Source organism: Rhinopithecus bieti, unplaced genomic scaffold (genome assembly GCF_001698545.2).
Source record: "Rhinopithecus bieti isolate Rb0 unplaced genomic scaffold, ASM169854v2 scaffold_44592, whole genome shotgun sequence".
NCBI lineage: Eukaryota > Metazoa > Chordata > Mammalia > Primates > Cercopithecidae > Rhinopithecus > Rhinopithecus bieti.
In genome coordinates this window covers 860,625-884,323 of record NW_016818423.1, presented here as the reverse complement: position 1 = coordinate 884,323, position 23,699 = coordinate 860,625, and the positions used below count along the sequence as shown (strand labels likewise).

At 52.8% G+C, this 23,699-nt stretch overlaps 1 protein-coding gene across 3 annotated transcripts; it reads right to left on the bottom strand.

Moving 5' to 3' along the window:
* Positions 1-11,838: 11,838 nt before the first annotated feature.
* Positions 11,839-22,296, bottom strand: TINAGL1 (tubulointerstitial nephritis antigen like 1). Of its 3 annotated transcripts, XM_017857027.1 has the most exons (12): positions 22,190-22,296; positions 21,327-21,651; positions 20,132-20,195; positions 16,242-16,334; positions 15,909-16,023; positions 14,695-14,818; positions 14,460-14,610; positions 14,156-14,345; positions 14,011-14,056; positions 13,664-13,787; positions 12,779-12,824; positions 11,839-12,695 (listed from the first exon to the last, which is right to left on the bottom strand). In XM_017857027.1, exons 2-12 carry the CDS (start codon positions 21,634-21,636, stop codon positions 12,555-12,557), a joined length of 1,404 nt encoding a protein of 467 aa, XP_017712516.1. In that variant the 5' UTR covers positions 21,637-21,651; positions 22,190-22,296; the 3' UTR covers positions 11,839-12,554. The 3 variants fall into 3 exon arrangements, with proteins under 3 accessions (XP_017712516.1, XP_017712518.1, XP_017712517.1); XM_017857029.1 differs by lacking the exon at positions 21,327-21,651 and having other exon boundaries at positions 22,190-22,284; XM_017857028.1 differs by lacking the exons at positions 11,839-12,695; positions 12,779-12,824 and adding an exon at positions 12,831-13,542.
* Positions 22,297-23,699: the final 1,403 nt, after the last annotated feature.

The window sequence follows — 23,699 nt, the reverse complement described above, 5'->3', positions numbered from 1 at the left end:
TTACTGCACATGTCCTCCCCTTTTCATTTCCAATATTATTTGGACCTTCTTTTTTTCTTTCTCAGACTTGCTAGAAATAGATCTGTTTTATTAGTCACTTGTTTTGACCATCTCTATTGTTTCTTTGTTTTCTGTTTTATTGATTTCTCTCTTTATTATTTCCTGCTATTTGCCGGGGGATGGGGTGCTGTTATTATGTTGTCTTTTTCTGATTTCCTAAATTGGATGCTGAATCATTAATGTGTCATCTTTATTCTTATCAAATGTATGTATTCAAGAGTAAACATACATAGTCCCTCAAGGATTGCTTTAGCTATATTCAAACCTTTATCCAGCACTTTGGGAGGCTGAGGCAGGCAGATCACAAGGTCCAGAGATCGAGACTATCCTGGCCAACATGGTGAAACCCCCATCTCTACTAAAAATACAAAAATTAACTGGGCCGGGGTGATGTGAGCCTGTAGTCCTAGCTACTCGGGAGGCTGAGGCAGGAGAGTTGCTTGAACTCGGAAGGCAGAAGTTGCAGTGAGCTGCGATCTCCAGCCTGGCAACAGAGAAAGACTGTCTCAAGAAAAAAAAAAAAAAAAAAACCTTTGTATTCAGGTTGTTTGATATTTATAAAGTGATACCAGCTTTCTGTTGCTTAGCATTTGCCCGATGCATTTAGCTGCAAGAAACAAAGGCCAACTACAGCGGCTGAAACAAGCTGAGGTACTGAGGTATTTTTGTTGTTGTTGTTTCGTTTTTGTTTTTATTTTCTTGAGACAGGGTCTCACTCTGCTATCAAGACTGGAGTGCAGTGGCACATTCGTAGCTCACTGCAACCTCAAAATGCTGGGCTCAAGTGATCCTCCTGCCTCAGCCTCTCCAGTAGCTAAGAATACAGGTGTGCGCCACATGCCTGGCTAACTTCCTTAGTTTTTGTAGAGACAGGGCCTTGCAATGTTGTCCAGGTGGGTCTCAAGCTCCTGGCCTTAAGCAATCCTCCCAACTCAGCCTTCAAAGTGTTGGGATTATAGGCATGAGCCACCATGTCCGGTCAATCATCCTTAAATTTTTAACATGTATACTTCAGTTTTAAAGTCTGAAGTTAATAAATTTCCACCTCTAGCACAACTTTAGAATGCTTTTGAACTCTGATCATAGTGTCCTGTCTGTCACTATATTGTTTTCCCAGTTTTTTTTTTTTTTTTTTTTTTTTTTTTTTTTTTTTTTTTTTTTTTTTTTTTGGCCATGCCTTGTTTTTCTTTTTAATCAGCCTTTTGAATTTTTTTCTTATGAAGTCTCTGCTTGTTTGAATTGTCAACACTTAACGATTTTTTTTTATTCTCTATTTCTTCTTACAAACCACTTCTTCCTTCTGAGTTTATCTCCTAGATTTTCCATATTAACTTAGTCTGATATCTTACCAGAACTGGGGGGCCCCAAGGTGTTTTCTTGTGATTTTTTAAAAACCTTGATTGTGTCTCTATCCATAGCCTTCTTTTTGTTCCTAATATTGTCTATTTTGTGCTAATGATTTATTTATTTTATTAAGGTTTTAAAAAGACTCATCTCAAGTTTAGGTTGTTTTCTGTATCATCCCTTTCTGCTTTATCTTTGTTATTTCCTTTATTTTATTCTCTTGGGGTTTTCTGATATCTCTTCCTGGGGTCTTGAGTTGGATGCTTAATTCATTTGTTACCAATTCTTCCTGTTTTTAATAAACATGTTTTCCCTCCAAGTTTCACTTTAGCTTATTGTTATTCAGTTTTAAATATCTTGTAATTTCCATTATATTAATAATTTTCTTCCTAGCCTGTGAATTACTTAGAAATGAGTTATTAAGTTACTGAACATATTGGATTTTCTTGGCCAACTTTTTATTATTGACTTCTAATTTTATTATATTGGGATGAGAAAATGTGACTGATGATACTGATTCCTTGAACAAATTTTAGACTTTCTTTGTTGCCAAGTAGGCAGCGTTTTTAGAAAAATGTTCCACATGAGCTTGAAAACAATGGATATTCTGTGGGTGAGGGTGTAAAACTTGTTTATCTAGTAGCTCGAGATCTTTAATTATATTGTACAAACTTCTGTAGCCTTACGAATGTTTTGCTACTTGATCCATTGGTTTTAAGAAAGTTCAATTAAAATTTTCCACTTTATCTATAAATTTGTCTATAAATTCCACTTTGTCTATAAACTTCTTGCAGTTCTGCCAGATTTGCTTTATATGTTTCACCAAAATAAACATGTTCTGCGAGATATGTGTAAGTTCATGATTATCATATCTTTTTGGCAGATGTTTCCTGTTATGAGTGTATTGGTTAGGTTACGGGTTCAGCTGCTGTTACAAAAGACCCTGGAAAAGAGAGGTCTAAATAAGGCAGAAGTTTATTTCTTGTTCATGTAAAAGTCCACAGCCATGATTCCTTGCCTTCTAGCTTCTCATGGGATTTGGTAAGTGCAGAGCCTAGCAGATGAGAGGGAGGGGAGAGCCAGGCTGAGGGGTTTATTCCCCAGCTTCCTCACTGGCAGGCCACCTCTACTTTAAATGACTCCTTCAGAGTTCTGGTGACCTCTCTTACCCCTTGGCCCTGTAGGCCTAGGGGAAGTGACAGCCAGGTCACCGCTAGACCCAGAGTTCTGCACTCTCTCTGATGACCTCCCTAGACCCTTCTTTGTCATTCATCCTTTTGAAAATAAACTCTACCCCAATTCTCCTAATTAGAGTTCACCATCTGTTTCCTGTGGAGACCCTGTGTGAGTCAGGATGGCATCATGTTTTTAAAAGTCCTTGATTCTGAATGCATTTAGGCACACTCTCCAATACATGCTGGACACAGACCCGGTTACTCCCTATTCTCTGACACTCCTGGCTTCCTCATGCATCTGCCAAGTCCCAACGGCATTAGAGGCTGAAACCCTGAGTTTATGGCCCCAGGCTAAGAAAACCCACCACACCTAGGTCTCCAGAGCACCAGCCTGCCATGGGGAAAGGACCATCCTCACAGTCCATCAGTAACACCCCCCGTCCATTTGAACACAAGGCTCAGCTTGGTCACTGGTGCGATGGCCAAGCCGACCCTCCCTGAACAACACTCAGCATCTTGGGATCACAGAGACTCATCTATTTTAGTTGAGTCAATATTTCCACCATGGTGCCTGCCAACTTCTGTAGGACCATTAAAGGAAAAATTATTCAATGATACCTGTGAAAACATGATAAGGAAGATTTTATTCAGGACCATTTTGAGAGGTATTAGGGACCACTGCAACAGGGGTCTTGCAGTGGGGGAGAGAGACTGGGTTCGATTCTGAATACAGAATGGGCAAGTGGGCGTTTAGTCATGGAGGATGGTGGGGCCAGTGGATGGAAAAATTACTAAGAAGAAACAGCAGGACTAAGGGGGATTCTGACTAAATTGACCTAACAGGATTCTTGCTGAAGACAGGCTGGGGTGACCAGACATCACCTGCGGAAGGGTAGAAGATGAGGAACCTGATCAGATATCAAGGATGATCAGGTGTAGAGGATGAGGTGTTCTGCCTAAATGGATTAAGTGGGGTTCTTTAGCTAAAACCTAATTTTACAAGGAAATGCTCAGATGAGTTTAGGAGAAGATTCAAGAGCCTGACTAAAGTTTGGCCAAGCAAAGAATCTTTCTCAGGAGCTAGAGTTAGCCTGGCCTTTTAAGGTGACTCTGCACATCCCTGTTGTCATTCATTAGATATTGATTTCTTTCTTTTTGTGTGTGTGTGTGAGACAAAGTGTTGCCCTGTTGCCCAGGCTGGAGTGCAGTGGTGTGATCTCAGCTCACTGCAACGTCCACCTCCTGGGTTCAAGCGATTCTCCTGCCTCAGCCTCCCAACTAGCTGAGGTTTCAGGTGACCACCACCATGCCCGGCTAATTTTTGTATTTTCAGTAGAGACAGGGTTTTGCCATATTGGCCAGGCTCGTCTCGAACTCCTGACCTTGTGATCCGCCTGCCTTGGCCTCCCAAAGTGCTGGGATTACAGGCGTGAGCTGCTGTGCCCGGCCTAGATACTGATTTCTTCAGTCCAGCTCTCAGTGGGCAAGCTTGTTTCTCCTATTTCCTTATTTTTTTTAATTTTTATTTTATTTTTATTTTTGAGACGGAGTCTCACTCTGTTGTCCACGCTGGAGTGCTGTGGGGTGGTCTTGGCTCACTGCAAGCTCCACCTCCCGGGTTCAAGCAATTCTCCTGCCTCAGCCTCCTCAAGTGGCTAGGATTACAGGTGCCTGCCACCACATCCGGCTAATTTTTTGTATTTTCAGTAGAGACAGGATTTCACCATATTGATCAGGCTAGTCTTGAACTCCTGACCTTGTGATCCACCCGCCTCAGCCTCCCAAAGTGCTGGGATTACAGGTGTGAGCCACCACGCCCGGCCCGCATTTCCTTACTCTTAAAATTTCCCAATCAAGGGCAGCTTCCACATAGAAATAACAGAAATCACTATTCTCCTTTTAAAGATTGGGTAACAGGGCAGGGTGCAGTGGCTGACAACTGTAATCCCAGCACCTTGGGAGACCGAAGCGGGCATATTGCTTAAGCTCAGGAGTTTGAGACCAGCCTGGGCAACATGGTGAAACCCGTCTCTACAAAAAATACAAAAAATTAACCAGGTGTGGTGGCTCACACCTGTGGTCCCAGCTACTTGGAAGGCCAAGGTGGGAGACTCACCAGAGTGTGGGAGGTTGAGGCTGCAGTGAGCTGTGATTGCACCACTGCACTCCAGCCTAGGCAATAGAATAAGACCCTGTCTCAAAAATAAATAAATACGTAAATAAAGACAGACTGGGGAACAGAGATTCAAAGGTTTAGAGTGGAAAATGAACTCCAGGGAATCCAGTGGAACTTGAATCTGGGTCTGCCTGGTTCTGAGTGAGAGGCCGAGGAAGGTATGTGTGCTGGGGGAGATGAGGAACCTGAAAGGAGGCCTGAGTGGAGGACACCACCACAAGGTTAGGGTGTCTCAAAGTCTAACCTGGGGCTGGGCATGGTGACATAGCCTGTAATCTCAACACTTTGAGAGGCTGAGGCAGGAGGACTGCTTGAGCCCGGAAGGTCAAGGTTGCAGCAAGCCATGATCACGCTACTGCATTCCAGCACTCCAGCCTGGGCAACAAAGTGAGGCCCTATCCTTTTTTAAAAAAAAGAGCCAGACTCAGACTGTCTCCCGGACAGTCTGGAGCACAACATCTGGGTGAGAGGTGACACGTGGGGCCACAGTAATGAGTTGGCCTCTGGAGTCGGGCTGACTGAGATCCATTCCCAGCTCTGTCCCGTCCTTCTTTGTCCCCCTGTGCCAGTCTCCAAGTCTCACAGAACAGTTTTGGCTCCAAAGAGTAAGACACGAACCCATAGCAGGGGCTCAGGTCTGAAATTCTGCACAGGTGGCTTCTCTCCACTACTTCTCTAGGCTGCAGCAAGGGGGAGGTGTGGACTCAGCCACCAGGGGGCAGGGTTGCTGCGGAGGTTGACACTGCCGAGATAGGCGCTGCCAAGTGGGCATCCACATTCACGCGCCTCCTCCATCCTCCAGCAAACGGGTCTGGTGTTTCTTCCATGCCCAGTATAGTTTTAGGCAACAATGAGAGCAGAGAGAGTGAGGCACAGCCCTGCTCTCAGAGGCCCATGTCAGGAAGGGTGTGGACAGCTCCCATGCTGGACTATGATGGCGAAAGTGGTGTGAGAGTGGAGTCTCGATGATGGATGAGGGCTGTCCTGGGGAGTCAAAAAGGCTTCTCAATCCCAGCACTTTGGGAGGTGGAAGCAGGAGGATCACTTGAGCCAGGAGCTCTAGACCAGCCTGGGCAACATAGTGAGACCCCATCTCTAAAAAAATTTTTTTTTATTTTTTAAATTAGCCAGGTGTGGTGGTATGCCTGTAGTCCCAGCCACTTGGGAGGCTGAGGTGGGAGGATTGCTTGAGCCTAGGAAGTCGAGGCTGCAGTGAGCCATGATCCTGCCACTGTATTCCAGCCTGGGCAACAGCGAGACTCTCTCTCTAAACAACAACAACAACAACAACAAGGACGGGCGCGGTGGCTCAAGCCTGTAATCCCAGCACTTTGGGAGGCTGAGACGGGCGGATCACGAGGTCAGGAGTTCGAGACCATCCTGGCTAACACGGTGAAACCCTGTCTCTACTAAAAAATACAAAAAAAGCTAGCTGGGCGAGGTGGCGGGCGCCTGTAGTCCCAGCTACTTGGGAGGCTGAGGCAGGAGAATAGCGTAAACCCGGGAGGCGGAGCTTTCAGTGAGCTGAGATCCGGCCACTGCACTCCAGCCCGGGTGACAGAGCGAGACTCCATCTCAAAACAACAACAACAACAACAACAACAACAACAAACCCAAAAAACCCAGCTTCTCAGAAGAGGAGGCTTTTGAACTTGACAAGATGAGGAGCAGTGATTCGGCTTGCACTCTGCAGACCTTAGCACCTCCCTGCAGCCCCAGACCAAGCCCACCTGAGTGTTACATAACCCCCACCACTGCCCCTCCCCTGGGTTGCACCTTGATCACCAACTTCTGCAAGCTCCAAACTTCAGATCCAGGCCATTTGTGTACAGAACTGGAAGCCAAAGAGCCTGCTTGGGTACAAGATGAAGAGTGACTGTGTATACACCCAGACACAGCTTAGAAAAAGGTCTTTGGAGTCTGACAAATGAGGTTCCCCACGACTTCCTAGCAGTGTGTCCTCTGGCACGTCACTTCACCTTCCCCGCCCCCATCCCCACCCCAGCCTCAGTCTCCTCCCTGTAAAAAGGAGGTAATAGCAACCCTTACCTACAGTGAGTATCTTCAGTATGGCTCCCCTGGCACCCATCTCTCTGGTGTGCCCACTGGCATGTTCGGTTTACCATCTCATCCCATCCCATGGTGGGAACCAGCCTGTAGCCCCCTGGAGCAGGAAGCAGGACGCTTCCCTAGAAGTCCTCTTCAGACTCAGGCTTGTTTTACTTTGGAAAGATACTGGCTCGGGTGTTGGTGTCAGAGCCCCGGATTTTCATGCAGTGAGGTCTGCATCTAGCTCCAGCGCTTACCAGCAATGTGACTTGACAAGTCACGTCCCCTCCCTGAGCTTCCATCTCTGTCAAATGGAGGTGAGAATAGTCTCTAGCTGTTGTGGACCCATTTCTGTCATTTTGATGCAGGGGAGGCAGATGCAAGGGAGCCCCAAAGTGGGGCTTAGCCCACTGAGTTCTTGGCTTTGCCCAGGAAAGAATTCAAGGGCAAGCCAAAGGTAGAAGAAAACAGCTTTATTGAAGAGGCAGTGTCACAGCTCTGTGACTGCTCCTGCAGAGTAGGGCTAGCCCATAGGCAAAGAGTAGCAGTTCAGGGCAGTTTTGCAGTCACATTTATACCCACCTTTAATTGCATGAAGATTAAGGGGCAGTTTATGCAGAAATTTCTAGGGAAGGGGTAGTAATCATTGAGGCCCCATCCCTGGAATTAAGTCTCCCCTCCTACCTCAATCTGTTTGGCATTCCTCTTTTCCCTTGGATCCTCCTTCTTTGAGGCTCTCCTCCCCTAAACACTGGTTCGGCAAGGGCTGTCATGATTTCCATGACCTTGTCCCTCGGCCACAGGTGACTGTCCCACAGGTGGACACCTGACTGGAGCCTGGCCAATCAAAAGACTTCTCTATTTTGAATCAGAACTGAGAACATGGCTGTGGGTTGGGAGGCTCAGGAGTTGTCATTGGCCACAAATCCTTCCTCATGGCAGAGTTAGAGAGAAAGGCAGAGAAAAGAGAGGCAGAGTGAGACAGAGAGGGTGTGTCCTGGCCGTTTTTGGATCCCTGGTTCCAGCTATGCCTGGACCCACTTGCCCTCTTCACAATTTGGAGGTTTACCCCTCTCATGGAGTCTGAGAGTTGTCTCACTGGTTGACATTGGGTGTCTAGGGATACACTTCCTCCTAGGGACGTGGGTAGGATCGAAGGAGCTAAAGTGAGTGAAGCACATAGTCCAGAGCGTGGCTCACTGCAGGCTCGGTAGGTATGAATTCCTTTCCCTTAATGGGCACCAGGCAGGCTTGGGGGTTTGGCAAGATCCCAAGAAGATGTGAGGCATCAGCACTTATGAAATGATGTAACTTAGCAGCCCCTGAGAGATTACAGTCAGGTGCCTAGGGACCCCCGCAGAGTCCCACGGGGGACCAGAATGAATGCCCAAGTGAAATATTTGGTGGCCAGGAAAGGATGGAGCTGAAAAAGAAAAAAAATCACTGCCCCATCCCTCTGTAGGAGGAGAAGTTGTTGACAGGTGCTTCCTCTGTGCCAGGTCTGTATGGAGGGGTCCCTGGAGATCCAGAGGATGGGTGCCAGGAAAGGCTTTCCGGAAGGGGGACATTTGAGCCGGGTTTTGAAGGATGAATAAGAGCTTGCCAGACAGGGAAAGGGCTTGGGGAAGGACACTGGAATATCACTATTAATCTTAATACAGACCTGATGAGTATGAGGATTTAGGTGACCTGGGTTTGAATCCTGCCGCAATTATTAATTGTGCGACATTCAGCAACTTACTTGCTATTCTCTATGCTTCTGGAAATAGTTTTTTGTTTTGTTTTGTTTTTTGGGTTGGGGGCTTAAATGAGACAATGTAGGTAAAGCATTCAGAACAACACGCTGGCAGAAACCTATGGTTAAGCACTCAATGAATGTTTAGCTCATTATAAAAAACCTTTACATTATCAGGTCTAATCTCTTAAAATGATCATCGCGGTTGCTGTTACCATTTATTAAGCCCTTAATGAATTCCAAGCACTGAGCTGAATGCTTAGCATGTTTGTCTCATTTAATCCTCCCACCAACTCCAGGAGGTAGGTGAGTACTACTGTTCCCCGTTTAAGTTGGAAAGACTTGTCCAATAACACACACAGCTGAACAGAGTAGAGATTCAAACCCAGCTCTGTCTTAACATCCCACACCCTTGGCCCTGGGAAAGGGAAGGACTGGCCCCAGGACACACAGCAAGGGGCTGCAGGGCCAGGGTTTCTTTAGGGGCAGATTCAGGGGCAGTAATCAGGTTTGGGGCGCTTGAGGCAAGCCTCGCTCTTTATAACAGCACACCCATGCCCAACATCGGAGGAGCAGGGGTGGCTGGTGGAGGTTGCTGAGGCCCTGGCTAGGGCATCTCCAGTCCCATCTGTACCCTTGTCCACTGCAGGATTGGCCCAGGTGGGCCTGGGCTCGCTGGCCCCAGGAACAAGGCTAAGTAGGGGCCAGGCTGACCCCCCACCGTCAGAGACGTCTGAACCACAGCAATTCCATCTTGAATAGGGGCTGGATAAAATAAGGCTGAGACCCACTGGGCTGCATTCTCAGACAGCTAGGCATTCTAAGTCACAGGATGAGACAGGAGGTCAGCAAAAGATACAAGTCATAAAGATCTTGCTGTTAAAACAGGATGTGGAAAGAAGCTGGCCAACAGGCGCGGTGGCTCACGCCTCACTTTGGGAGGCCGAGGGGGGTGGATCACGAGGTGAGGAGATCGAGACCACCCCGGCTAACATGGTGAAACCCCGTCTCTACTAAAAATACAAAAAAATTAGCCGGGCGTGGTGGCGGGCGCCTGTAGTCCCAGCTACTAGGGAGGCTGAGGCAGGAGAATGGCGTGAACCCGGGAGGCGGAGCTTGCAGTGAGCTGAAATCGTGCCACTGCACTCCAGCCTGGGCAACATAGCAAGACTCCGTCTCAAAAAAAAAAAAAGAAGTCGGCCAAAACCCACCAAAACCAAGATGGCAGCACGAGAGTGACCTCTGGTCGTCCTCACTGCTGCACTCCCACTAGTGCCATGACAGTTTACAAACATCATGGCAATGTCAGTAAGTGACCCTATGTGCTCTAAAAAGGGGAAGCATGAATAATCCACCCCTTGTTTAGCAGATAATCAAGAAATAATCATAAATATGGGACACCAGCAGCCCTAGGGGCTGCTCTATGGAGTAGCCTTTCTTTCTTTCTTTCTTTCCTTCCTTCCTTCCTTCCTTCCTTCCTTCCTTCCTTCCCTCCTTCCTTCCTTCCTTTCTTTATTTTTTTGAGATGGAGTCTCGCTATGTTGCCCAGGCTGGAGTGCAGCCTCCCAAAGTGCTTGGATTACGGGCGTGAACCACCGCGCCCTGCCGGAATAGCTATTCTTTTACGCCTTTACTTTCCTAATAAACTTGTGTTCACTTTACTGCAGGGATTCACCTCTAATTCTTTCTTGCATGAGATCCAAGAACTCTCCTCTTGGGGGTCTGGATCTGGACCCCTTTCTGGTAACAACACAGATCAGCAGCGCCAGGGCGGATGGAGCTGGAGCGGGAGCCTTAGCCTCAGCCTTGAGACCCGGCGGGCCGCACCCACCCGTCCGCGCGCCAGAGCTTTCTCGGAAGGTCCCCGTAGAAAATTCCAGCCTCGCGGGGCCACCGAACTGCCTCCGAACGGGGTTTTTCCGACGGGGCGGGTCCGGGGCCACGGAGGGGTGCGAAGGGGCCGCCGCCCCTTCGGGCTCCCCGCCGGCCTTGGCTCCCTGGGGACGGGCGGGCGGGCCGCGGGAGCCGGGCTCTGGACGTCCTGGCAAACAGGAAGCGAGACAAAGGCGGCCGCTTATCGGGCGCCCGCATTCCTTTCAGGTGATGCCCGTGAGACCCGGGGAACGCGGCGGTCCTGAGGGGCTGCCAGGGGCCCCGGGAGACCTCCCCGCCGCAGTCCCTCGGCGACTCAGGGTGCCCCTGACTCCCCGCTGGCTGGAGGTGGCGGCAGGGAGGATTCCTTGCGCTCGGGGATCCCCCTCCCAGGCACAGGCTCTTGGGCTCCCAGAAAGGAAGGAGAACCAGCCTGGCATCTGTGCCCAGAGGGACGCAGCGGAGACTCGGGAGGGGCGTGGAGGTGAAAGAATGGGCCTTATCCACTCAGTCATTCCATATACTGGAGGGTCACCCTATACCAGGGTTTTGGTGTGGGTACCAGGAATGAAACAGACCATCCCTGCCCTCTAGGAATTTCCAGCACAATGGGGAAGGTCAATAGATCCCAGATACCTGAAATATTGGGTGAAGGGCAGAGTGCAGATGATTTGAGGGAGGGTCTAACCCACGCCAGATGGGGGTGGGGTGGCCTGGGCTCCTTGCACAGCCTCTGGCATGTCAGCGGCCCTTCACAGGCACTGTCTGGGAGAAGGAACCCTGGAGCGGGACAAGGGATGGATGGCACGGAAGGGCATCTGGCCCGGGGAGCAGCATGAGCAAATGCCTGGCAGTCTGCATGTGTACCGGGCATTTGAGAGGCAGCAAGGAGCTGGTGATGAGGTTAGGCGGGTGGGTTCTGATGGCCTTGGAGCCAGGCTGAGGCCTGGCTTATTGTGCTGGCACTGGGAACCTGGGGAGGTAGGATGGGAAGCAGGCTCAGCTTGGCCCAAGAGCAAGGGGAAGAGAGGCCCCCCCTTGTCTGGGTGGCTTGGAGAGACTGATCTACAGAGACAGAGGCTCCAGCTTCTGTGGGCTGTGCCCCCCTTGCCTGCTGGGTACTGGCACAGGTTCAGCTGATAGGAGGGCAGGGCTCCCCCTTCAGGCAGCAGCTGACTCAGCGTCTGAAAGGTGGTTCCCACGGTTCAGGTTTCTCTCTAGGGCCAAAGGCCATGCCATCCATGCCCCTCCCCTAAGTGGGTCAGTGCCCAGGGCATTGACAATTAGGGCTGAATGGCAGTTAGGATTTCCAGTCCCCCCCACCCCTGTCAACCAGCAACGCCTCAGGCAGTCCTTTCTGCTGTCTAACCACTGCCACCCCAACTTTGGCTTGACTTTCCACTCCCAGAGGTTCCATGACACTGTAGTTATCAATACTTTGGTTTTATTTCAAAACAGTGAAAAGAAAAATAAATATCTGAAGAATAAGAATACAGGGCTGGGTGCGGTGGCTCATGCCTGCAATCCCAGCACTTTGGGAGGCAGAGGCAGGTGGATCATTTGAGCCCAGGAGTTCAAGACCAGCCTGGGCAACATAGTGAGATCCCTCTCTTTATGAAAAATACAAAAATTAGCCAGGTGTGTTGGTGCACCTGTAGTCCCAGCTACTCAGGAGGCTGAAGTGGGAGGGTTACTTGAGCCCAGGAGTGAGGGGTTACAGTAAGCCCTGATGGACCACTGCACTCCAGCCTGGGCTAGGGAGCAAGACCCTGTCTGAAAAAACAAAAGAATACAGGAGTGGGGTGGGGTAGGTAGTGGGGCTGGAGACTTGGAGACTTGAGGTGTCCTGGCTTTGGTAGTCTTGAGTGGGGGCGCCAGGGGCCTGGGATCTGCGGCTGTGATCTTCCCAGGCCAGGCCCTTCCCGGTCCCCACTGGGAGAGGTCTGGGGGCTCCGCCAGCCTGGCCTGCCCGCGGCTCCCAGGCGGGGCGCTGCGTCAGCGGAACCCGCGCCGGGATTAGCGTCCTGGCGCCGGCCTGCGCCCCGGCTCTGTTGGGGGAGGCTGGGGTCACCGCCCCATAGGGGCCTCTTCCGCTGGCCCTCAGCCTGGATCCCAGGCCAGACCCCGCGTGGTGCCCACAGCCTCAGTGATGACCCATGTCCTCCATGCCCACGCGGCCCCAGACGCCCAGCACGAAGCTCTCGATGTCGCACTCATTCACGCCACGCAGGATGCGGAAGTGGCCTCTCTCGCCCCAGGCTGGGCCCCAGGAGTTGGCCGCAGTCTGGGAATAAGGAGGGGTGGTGAGAAGGGGAATGGGAGTGGGGCGAGGGGAAAAGGGGGCGGGGAAAGGGTCAGCGGCCTCACCCAGTATTTGAGTGTCCTTCCATCTGGCAACGTCTCCTCTCCCCATCTGTGGGCAGAGTAGGGGAAGGGGAAGGGCGCTGGGTCTACCTGCTCTCAGGAGCTCCAATCTCGGAAACCTGCCCCATCCAGCCCCCAGTTGCCTTTGGAGGGTTGGGTACACCCTTAGGGCTCAGGCAGGTCTCTGTACCTCTCTGCATCTCCCTCACTCTCACATCTGTAGGTCGGTGCACCCAGGCCCAGCATGGGAGGGGGTGGGGCACCAAGGGTACAAGTGGAGGCGAGGTGAGCGGAAGAGGAGGGAACCTGGGTCCTCCAGAGACCCACCTCCTGGGGGCCAGTTCTGTGGGACCACATATCCACCTGCCCTCCCTCACTTGGGGATCCAGGGAGGTGTAGGTGCCAAGGACCAGAAGGAAGACACTCTGAGAATATATGAGTATCTTAGAGAACCCCAACTCCCACCGTAAAGCACATTTCACTGAGTTCATTGAAGTCAGTGACCCTAACATCTATATTCTCTAAATTGGATAGGGAAACTGAGGCCAGGGGAGCGACCTCACAGGTCACTCGGTGGGTCAGGCAGAGCTGGGACAGGTGTTGAGGTGGGGAGCGGTTGAGAAACTCTTGAGGCTCTTTTCATGTTTCATTGGGGTTATTTTATCCCAATGTCAGGAAGGAACAGTTCCCAAAAAGCCTTCAGAGGCTCCCAACCTCCAGTTCGATCCAGGGCAAGTCCTTTCTCTTTCTGAGTCTCAGTTTTCTCCCTATTGAAATGATGAGAGTAGTCCTGGCTCTTTAGAGAGGTTGTAAGAACCCAACGCAGGCTCCAGAGCCCCTAGCACAAACCTTGCTGTCCCCAACCCTCTCTGTCCACACACCCCTCACCCTGTGATCTTGACTGAATGGGTCCCATGCCGGCGGTATCTCTCTGGCTTCCCAAGGCTCATTGGCGTGTGGCTGTAGATGCCTCCCTTGTATAGGAAGAAGTCTTCATGCACCTCCATGAGGGCTGTGGGCAGATGTCAAAGTTGGGTCCGCTCAGCTCATTGGCACAGGCACTGGTGCCTGAGTCTATTGAGGTGTGCCCAGGCACCAGGGTCCCTCCATACCAAAGCTCTAAGTGCTCCCTCCAGGCGCTGCCTGTGGGAGGGGAGGTCCCTTCTGTGCCACTGTGCCCAGTCTCAAGCAGACACAAGCTTCTGGAACCAGGGTGCTGGATGAGGGGTGTTTACCTTGGACAGGGCCATTCTCCATCAGCTCCTTCATGATCTCCTTGTCCTGGAGGGCAGGGGATGGACAGACAGCATCTGTCAGGGGTGAGACTACAGCGTTTCACAACCCTCCTGCCTTGGTGCCCTCACCCAAGTGCTGACTTACGTTGGAGCCGAGACGGTAGACAGGAGTGACCTGGTAGATGTCATTGTTATTAACATGGCTGTTGGGGCAGCGGGCAGTGGCCTGGCGCTTGCCCCGACCCATAGCTCGGCTGTGCATCATACAGGGCGGCGCGGGGCCAGCCTCGTCTCGCTCGCGGCCCGAGAAGGGGTAGCAGTGGTCAGACACCACCCTGCAGAGGCAGCAAGAGGGAGCAAAGGCAGAAAGACTCAGTGCATCATGGCCTAGGCCATGCCCACGGAGCCCCTCGCCCTCTTCTCTGCCCACATCCCCTGTTGCTGCATACCCTCGGCGACGCAGGAACCACCAGGCACCATCGAGATGCCCACCGCGGCAGCCCTGCTGCTGGTGGGTGTCACAAGACAGCAGGTTCTGGGGTGACAGGACAGGCGTCATGTGTCCCAGAGAATGGATTGAGACACGATCGGATGCCACAGCTGTTAGGGTGAGGCAGAGGAGCTGTCAGGAGTCTCAGGATTTGGCCCTCCTCTCCCAGGCGCCAGCCCTTGCCCTTGGCTTACCTGCTGTGGAGAAGGCCCAGGAGCCTGCACAGTTGCCCTGGTCAAGAGGCTCATGAATCAGGTTGGGCCACTTCTCAGAGGCCTCAAAGGCCGTGGGAAGCACCTCCCCTGGGTTCAGCACTGTCTGCAAGATAAAGATTGCCCTGTCTGCCTCCTGCTCTGCCCTGGCCTGCCCCTCAGGTGCCCATTGGCACTGGAGGGCCACCAAGTCCAGGGCCTTCTGCAGTTTAATCTTGAGCCCTCCTGCTGCTGCAGGATTCCAGCTGCCTCCAACTTTGACTTGTGTTGAAGAACCAAGCACCATTTAGTGCCTCCCAGGTATCAGGTGGAGGTGACTAGTCCTGCTTCCCAGATGAGGCAGCTGAGGCCAGGCACAGGGAAGTGGCCAGGCCAGGCCCCTCAGCTTTCCATTCTCAACCCCTGCTTCTTTCCTCTGCACCTTCTGATCAGCCTCAGCTTTCTTCAGGCCTTAGCTTCAGGCCCCAAAGGGCAGGGGAGGGAAGAGGCAGTAGGGTCCCGTGACCAGGCAGGCTGCCAACACAAACAGCAGGAGGCAGAAAATAGCCAGAGGCCCAGGGGAATAAGGGCAGGGCCAGGGTTTGGTCCCCCCAGGACGAAGTCTCGGCAGGGAGGGCCACTCCTGCCAGCCCCTGCCTCCCCACTGCCTGCCACGGATGGACAAATGCTCCAGCACGTGTCTCAGTCCAGGTCTGCTGAAGCTCCCCTTCGTCACCCTTTCACTTTGGACCTGGTTCCCATTCCTCTCCCAGAGGGTCCCATTGGTGGGAAGGGAGAAGCCCTCTCCTCCCTTGGGGTTTGGCTAAATCGGCATTTATTTCCGAGAACTGCTACCCTCTGGCCAGAGCTGGAGGAGTGTCTGTCCTTCCCTTCCCAAAATACCAAGGTGACCCCCTGTCCCCTTGGGCCCTGACCCAGCTGTACTGAGACCAACAGCATTTTTCCCAGGCTGGAGAGATCAGGGGGGAGCTGATGCCAGGACCACAAAACTCAATCTGAGCATCAGTTCTTCCAGTGCAGCACATCCTTTGGAAGCGGGAAACAGAGGCCCAGAGAAGGGGAGTAACTTGTCCAGGGACACACAGCCTTGTAGTAGGGGATAGTCCAGGCCCTTGGAGGAGCAGGGCACAGGACCAGCATCCCTGAGGTTCTGAGCCATGGGGAGATGGCAGGATTGTGGGAAAGGATGAACTTACATAAATTTCATGCATGTTCATGACCAAGGAAGATGGGCGGATGGTTCCCAGGCGGTAGCGAATGCCCTCATCCAGGGTCATGCCCCAGAAGGCGCTGTGGTTCCCAGCCTGCCAGCTAAAGGAGAGGGGATGGAAGGAAGTCACAGATCTGCCAAGGCTCGGGGTCCTGGGGTAGGTGCATGTAGGTGGGAGAGATGCACAGTGGCTAAGTGCACACACAATCAAATCTGGGTGTAGGAGTGGCCTGCTGGATGTGCCCCACAGCAAAGCATGTGTGTATACATGCATGTGTGTGCATGCGTGCCCACTGACGGTGCTTCTTGGGCCTCTTACCCATAGTTGCCCTGGTTGATGGCTTTGATCATGTCTGGATCCACCAGGCATGGTTCTTGGTCACATTGCCACTGCCTGTTCTCCTGGCAGGTGCTGGTGAGAGAAGGAGAGAAGGAGAGAAGGAGAGGGTAAGTGGGGGACTGGGGACCCTCTGAAGTAATATGGCCTCGGAGGTTAACATGGGCCAGGGAGTCTGTAGCAGTGACTATGGGAGAATCTCTAGGTGATCCCATCCAGCCTGGTGGCTTTAAATGTCAACATCTAGTTCATGATTCTCAAGATTGTATCTGTGGCCCAGATCTCTGCCTGAACTCCAGAGTCAAGGATCTCGTGGCTACTCAACATCACTACCCTGAACCGAAACATACCCTGAACCAAATTCCTGATCTGCCACACCTATTCCCCCTACAGTTCTCAGAAAATGGCAACTCCATCCTTCCTGGAGTTTGGGCCCCAAACCTGGCAGTCTCCGCTGACTTCCTCTCACATGCTGATCCAGTTCATCCGCGTATCCTGTGGGTCTACCTTAAAAACATGTCCAGAATCCGAACCACTCTCATTCTCTCCTGCACCCGCCCCACAAGTCCGATCACCTCTCACCTGGATTCCTGCTGTGGCCTCCTCACTGTGGGTACTCCCTGCATCTGCTCCTTGCCCCCCTTCCCAGGGTATTTTTAACACAGCTGCCAGAGTGACCCTGCTAAACCTAAGTCATGTCATGTTGTTCTTCTGCCCAAAACCCTCCACTGGCTTCACAGCACAGAATAAGAGCCAAAGTTTGGTGATAACAAGGCCCTGCACGATCTGTCCTCCTGTCCCCTGACCCCCTCCTCCTCCTAGTTCTGCTTCCAAGGCTCCAACTAGGCTGGCCCCTAATGGTTCACAGTGATCTGCCTCCTCCCCACCCTCCCCTCCACTTTTTTTTTTTTTTTTTTTGAGACAGGGTCTTGCTCTGTTGCCCAGGCTGGAATGCAGTGGTGTGATCTCGGCTCACTGCAGTCTCTGCCTCCCAGGCTCAAGCGGCCCTCCCACCTCAGCCTCCTAAATAGCTGAGACTACTGGTGCGTACCACCACACCCAGCTAACTTTTGCAATTTTTGTAGAGATGGGGTTTTGCTATGTTGCCCAGGTTGGTCTCAAATTCCTGGCCTCAAGTGATCCACCCGCCTTGGCCTTCCAAAGTGCTGAGATTACAGGTGTGAGCCACAGGCCCGGCCTGTTTATATTGCTTATACCTATTTCCTCACAGGCTGTAAATTCCTTAAGGGCAGGTATTATTTGGTATTTTCAGTGCCTGGGAAAACAAAACCTAGCACATAGTAAGCACCCAATGAATATTTGTTAACTGAGTCAATGACTGAGGCCATATGCTGAACTGACTAAGAGCATGGGTTCTGGAATTCAAATTCCGGGTTCCAGTCCTAGCCCACTAGCTGTATCATCCTAGGAGAATCATTCAAGCTCTGTCTCTCTCAATGCCGTTGCCCATAAAATAAGGATAATACAGTGGTACCACTTTCCAGGGATTCAATGACAGGCTTGTAAAGCATTTAGCACTGGGCCTGGCCCATCGTGAAGTGTTCAGAATTAATATCTACTATCACCATTCTCGCTACAGGAACCCCAGACCCCACTTCTCTGGAGCTTCAGACTCATATCCCACTGACCTTCTGACATCTCTGGATGTACAAAATGCATCTCGAACTCAAAATAGCCCGTCTGCCTCCCACAGGCCTGCTCTTCCCTAACATCTTCAAGTCTGAAAATGGCACCCAATTGTTCACATCAGAGCTCCATGTGGTCTGTGGTGTCCGCCCACATGTCCCCTATCAGCAGGGCTTGGAGATGGCACATGAGGAATCCACCTACCTCTCGCCCCCCTACTGTGGCCACCCTACTCCCGTCCCTCATCACCTCTCACCTGGACCACGGCACTGCCTTATTCACCAAGTCCGATACCTCTTTAGGATTCCCGGCCATCCCCTCCCTACACACCCCAAAGCCAGAGAGATCTTTGAAGAGCATAAATCAGACCGTGTACTCTCTACGTGGCTTCCTGTGACTCCGAACAAAATGCAGAATCCTCAGCACAGCTGATGTGACCCATGGAACGTGACCTGTAGCTCCTTGGGGTGTATCTCCCCTACCCCAGCTCCAGCTAAAATGAGCTCAGTCACCTCCCGGCCTTCCCACGAGCCACTCCTTCCGCCTAGGCCAGGCCTCTTCTATCCTTCTCCCTGGTCTCAGCATAAATGTCCCTTCCTCAGAGTGGCTTTCCCACTCACTCCCTACTCTAAACTGGGACCCCCGTTATCCTCTCTTTTCCCTACAACACAGGGCAGCTTGTCAGGATATATTCATTTGCTGTCTTTCCACGCCCCTCACCTTAAGTAGAAGTGGGTCAAGGACTGTGTCTGTTGCATTCCCGCTCCTTCTCCTGAGCTCAGCATAGTGCCTGTCATGCAGTAGGTCTTTAATAATAGGTGCCGACTGAAGGGTTGCATTCTATGAATTCTATAATGCTTTTACAAGCTCATAACTCTGTTATTACAAGAAGCTGAACTGCTTCCTTCCAAGCTGCCCCAGGCTCCCACCTCCAATGTTGCCTTTTAAGGAGCCTCAAGGGGAGCCAAGACTCAGTATGGCTGGGCTTTCCAGCCCCAGGAGCGGTGGGGGCATTTCTGGGGAGGGCCAGAGGAGTCTGCGGGGCTGGGGAGGCTCTCCTCATTCTTCCTTTCCCCTCTGCACACCAGGCTGTTCCTCCTCTGCACACCTAGGCAGCAGCACCCGACTAGACTCTGGAAGCATCCTCTGTGGGCTCCGACACCCTGGACGCTCCCCCACCCTCGCCCCTAGAGCCTTCAAGGGCAGCAGGGTGTTCCGTCCTTTCCTGCCATCTCCTCCTTTGCCCCCAGGGCTGCCCACACAGGTCTAGGCAGGGCCAGTGGTAGCAGGTCCCAGCATTCCAAAGGGGGCCTAAGGGGCCAGGGACAGCAGTGAGAGACAGCATTAACCCCTCAATGTCCAGAGCCATCCTATCAGAACCTGCAGACGGGCAGGCATGTTTTATCCTTTTGAACACACACACACACAGTGCACACACAGTCACGCTGCACACCCAGACATGTGCTGAAACGTCCCTCCCTCGCTGTGACCGGGGCACCCCTCACCCTAGTAAGGCAATGGAAATAGCTTATGCGCAATGCATTCCAAAAAGTTTCCTTCTCCCTGGGGCCTCGTAGTCCCAGGCAAAGAGGGAGTGGGGGTGGAGTGGGTGCAGGGCCTCCTCCTCCAAGTCGCAGGCTCCCCATTATTTCTATTAAGGTGTTCAGGGTTTCCTACCCGGCCCTTCTCCACTGCCCATCTCAGACTGAATAGGGGGGTACCCATGATCCCTTCCTCCTCCTGCTGGGAATGGTGGGGAGGGGCGGGGAAGGAAAGAGGGGCCACATTTCAGGGAAGGCCCTGCTAGAGGCTGGCTGGCCGCCCGCTCAGCCATCCCTGACACTCATCCGCTCAGGGCAGCGGATGCTGCAGTCAGAGCTTTCCTTCCTGGCGCCCCCTTCTCCCTGTGACTCTGTGGTGACAGCAGGAATAGCTGGGAGGAGTGGCCCAGCCCAAACCAGGAGGGGTGGGGAAGGACTTTCAGTTCAAGGGTGACTCCTGGGCCAGGCACCCATGGCTGGCCATGCTTGAGGAATGTTGTTGGAATGATGTGAGATAAGTTGATTTGGTCAGTGTTAAAATTCCTCTGTTGCAGATGAGGAAACTGAGGTTCAGAGAAGGGAAAAGACTTTTCCCTTGCAAAAGGGGGACAGGGATAGGATTTGAACCAAGTCTGTCAGCCACAGGCTCACAAAGCAAGACCTCTCTAGGTTCCAAACACTCACCAACGGTTACAGTTGTCCCAGTAGGTTCCCAAGACTGGATAGATACGACCTCCATGCATACATCCTGTTGGAAGGAAAGAGAAGAGAAGTGGAACCAGAGCCAGAGAGGATGGGCTGATTGGCCAGGTCCTCAGAGGTCAGGTACCTTGAACCTTTCCAAGCTCATATCTCTCTCTCTCTCTCTCTCTCACACACACACACACACCAGCTCTCACTGAAATTAAAGCCAAACTATAACTGAAGACAACACACACACACACACACACACACACAACCAGCTCTCACTGAAATTAAAGCCAAACTATGAAGATAACACATACACACACACACAACAGCTCTCACTGAAATTAAAGCCAAAATTACAACTGAAGACATCACACACACACACACACACTCACACACTCACACCAGTTCTCACTGAAATTAAACTATAACTGAAGACATCTCCTGCAGGGTCACACACGAACTGCTCTTTGGGAAGTTCTTCATTGATTCCAACCTGGATTCCTCTTACTTTACTTGGATGCCAGCCACAACATTCCTGGGATCCTTTTCCGTTTAAATAAGTTAGGGCTTGGAGATGTGGAGTGGGAGGAGCATGGGGAAGCCAAAGTCCAGAGAAGGTAAGCGACTGCCCTAAGATAACACAGCACTCTGAGATGACAGCTCAGGTGTGCAGTCTGCTGGCCCAAGCCCCATGGAACTGTGGGAGGGAACGCAAGTGATTCTCCTATTGGACAGGGGCAAGTGCATGGAAAAGGATGATGATAAGGCTGAAAGCAGGAACAGATGTGACCCATCTCCCAGGTATGAGCAGCCATCTCGGGACACAAGATCGTAGAATCCTCAGCAAGGGCAGAAAAATGGCTAAGATGACCCTCACCAACCCATATGTGCCTTATCAGCCCAAGAGTGAGTCAGCAGGTGCGGCCAGCACCTTCCGTGTCTGGAATAGAGACAGGATTGGGAGAAAATGTGGAAGGCTGCCCTTTCCCTGGGCCAACTTAGAATTTTAACCAAGGAGCTTCTTCCAGTCTTGCTGGAGAGAGTAAAGTTCCCAGAGTGGCAGGGAACAGCCCCAGATTCTACAGAGCCTCCCCTGGAAATGTCAGTGCATCCATCAGCTTTGCTCCTGAGCCTTGCTGAATCTAGGGTGGACAAAGTGACCCGCCCTCCTGGCCATCTTAGTGCCCACCTTGGATCGGGGGAAAAGGGGGTGGCACGCCGAGGCAGAAGTCCCAGAAGTCAGGGCAGCAGTCGGAGACCGTGCGGTTGCAGAAGAGGTCACAGTAACAGATGGCGCCCAGGTAGGGCAGGGCACAGTCGTCGGCACGGCCGCGGCAGCACAGGTCCTGCTCCTGGCAGTACCGGCCTCCCGCGTCCCGGATGCCCCGCAGGTGCAAACCCGGTGCTAGCTCCCGGCGCACACGACCCTGCTTGGCACCCAGAGCCACGTGGCCAGCCAGCGACAGCAACAGCAGTAGCCCCAGTGGACATCGCCACATGGTGGCTCCTGGGCCCTGGGGGGGCAGAGATGGCGGGCAGCAGAGACTCCCTGGCACACCAGGGATGGGTCTCCCAGCTTCCTGGAGCTGTGAGTTCAAGAGGGCCCAGCAGGGAGGGAGATCCCGATTCCTGAGTCCACAGGAAGGACACGGGCAGAGGAGCCCCAGTGTGTGGGTCCTGGCTATAGGGGGATGGGGACTGGGCAGAAACGGAGCCCCTCCCTGACCGAGGCAGAGACCTTCAAGGATAAGGAAGTGAGGGTGGTGGCATTCTTGGTGCTCCCACCCAGCACTCATCCTGTGGACCCAAGTTCTTCTCTCCTGTCCTGGGCCCCTCTGCCCTCCAGCAGCCTCCATCCCTGACCTGGGTCATTGACTTTGTGCTTTCTTGTCTCCCCCGTCTTTTGGGTCCCCCTCTCTTCTGTTCCTGTGTCCCTCTGTCCCCCTCCACTGCCCCTCTGTCTGCCATCTGTCTTGGTTCCTCTACCTGCCCCCTCTTCCTGTTTCTTCTCATTCTACACCTTCCACCCTCCGATCAGGGGAGCGTCCCTACCTGGTAAGGGAGTGGGCTGGGGCCCAGGCTGCCCCGCGCGCCTCCGCCTCCTGGCTCTGCGACCGCCGGACGCTCAAAGTCAAGAGAGGAGCGCGGGGCGGGGCGCTTTTTGTACCGCCCGCCCTCTGCACCGCCCCAGCGGGGGTGGAAGGGAGGGGCGCCTGGCTTGTACCTGGAGTAACTACCCCACAACTCAAGGGCTTGCAGAGTGGAGAAACGACAAGCACACGATTGTCCTGGCTGGGTCTCTGGTGGTGGAAGCTGTTCCCTTAGGGGAACCGCAAGCAGGAAGGATTGTGGTCTCACACTGGGAAGGACTTCCCAGTGGACATGCCTGTGGAGCTGAGGGGCTCTGGTGGAGAAGGGGAGATACGGGCAGCCGAGCTCTGGGTTATGCACACAAGTTTGGGAAATGATGGGGAGAGCATGTGAGGCAAAATTCTCTAAGCCTCCCCTGACCCCTTAGTTATGCAAATAGCCATGCACACCCCTCTGTGCCTCCTAGGCTTGGGTGCCGCCTCCCTAGCCGCCCCAGCTCCTAGGAGTGATTGGAATTCCAGGAGTATGATCCTTCGGTGCCCTGGTGGCTCATCCCTGGGAGGTGGCAGGGTGTGGGGGAGGCCTCTGCACCCTTTGACTCCTTGTTGAGTCTGCCCTCCCTTGCCTTCTTGGGCCCCTCACCGAGCACTGCCCTCTCTAGCAAACCCAAGGGCATCCTGCTTGGCACCTGTCCCCCTCCAAGGGCCCAAAGGCGAGGGCCCTACCAGCTGGCACCCCCTGCAGAGGCCCTCCTTCCTGCCCCAGGCATAAACCTTTCTTTGCCCAGGCTGGCCTGGGACCCAAACAATGGGGCTTCTGTCCCGCCAGGTCTGCCGTCACCTTTTACTTCCCTATTGAGCAACGCCCTCTCTTCAACAGGTTAGGCCCAGGCCAGAGGTCTCTACCAGCACCTGGACAAACCCTCCCAGGCCCAGGCCTGAGCCTCACATGCTGGCCCCTGGGGAGGCATCAGGGACTCCCTTTGCCCTCCCACTGACCTCCCTGCAAACCTCCCCCAAACCAAGGGGCATCCTCAGCTGGCCAGCCCCTGGGGGAAGGGAGAGAGCCGAGGATCACTGGCACCTGTGACTGGGTTACCCCTGCCATGGACCACTGGGTGGTGAGTCACCAAGGGGGTCCTGCCCTGGTGGGAGTGGGGGAGGGATAATGTCCGGGGCCCCATCACTGGCACTAGCACACCCAGGAGCTGCCCATCTGCTCCCTGCAGGGACCTGGGAGGACAAAGCCTTGGTGGGAGACTGAGGCTCAGAAGAACTCACCTGCCTGAGGTCATGCAGCCAGAACACGGGCTCCCTGCTTGCCACCAGCCTGCTCCTTTACCCCTTGTCACCCTTAGTCACCCACTACAGGTCTCAACGTGCTCCCGGTTGGGAAGTCCCTTTTCTTATCTAACCTCCATTGGTCTTACTGCAAGACGGGCCCCTCGGTATTGGTAAATGTCATATCCTCA

Bases quoted from the DNA above. Each gene is read 5' to 3' on its own strand.
- TINAGL1 (XM_017857027.1), bottom strand. From the start codon at position 21,636: ATGTGGCGATGTCCACTGGGGCTACTGCTGTTGCTGTCGCTGGCTGGC. The intron at 16,024-16,241 runs GTAAGAGGCCCA...CCTCTCCTTTAG, and splicing joins ATCAACCAGGGCAACTATGG to CTGGCAGGCTGGGAACCACA. The intron at 12,825-13,663 runs GTGAGGGGTGTG...CTCTGCCCACAG, and splicing joins CATTCAGTCAAGATCACAGG to ATGGGGAGAGGAGACGTTGC.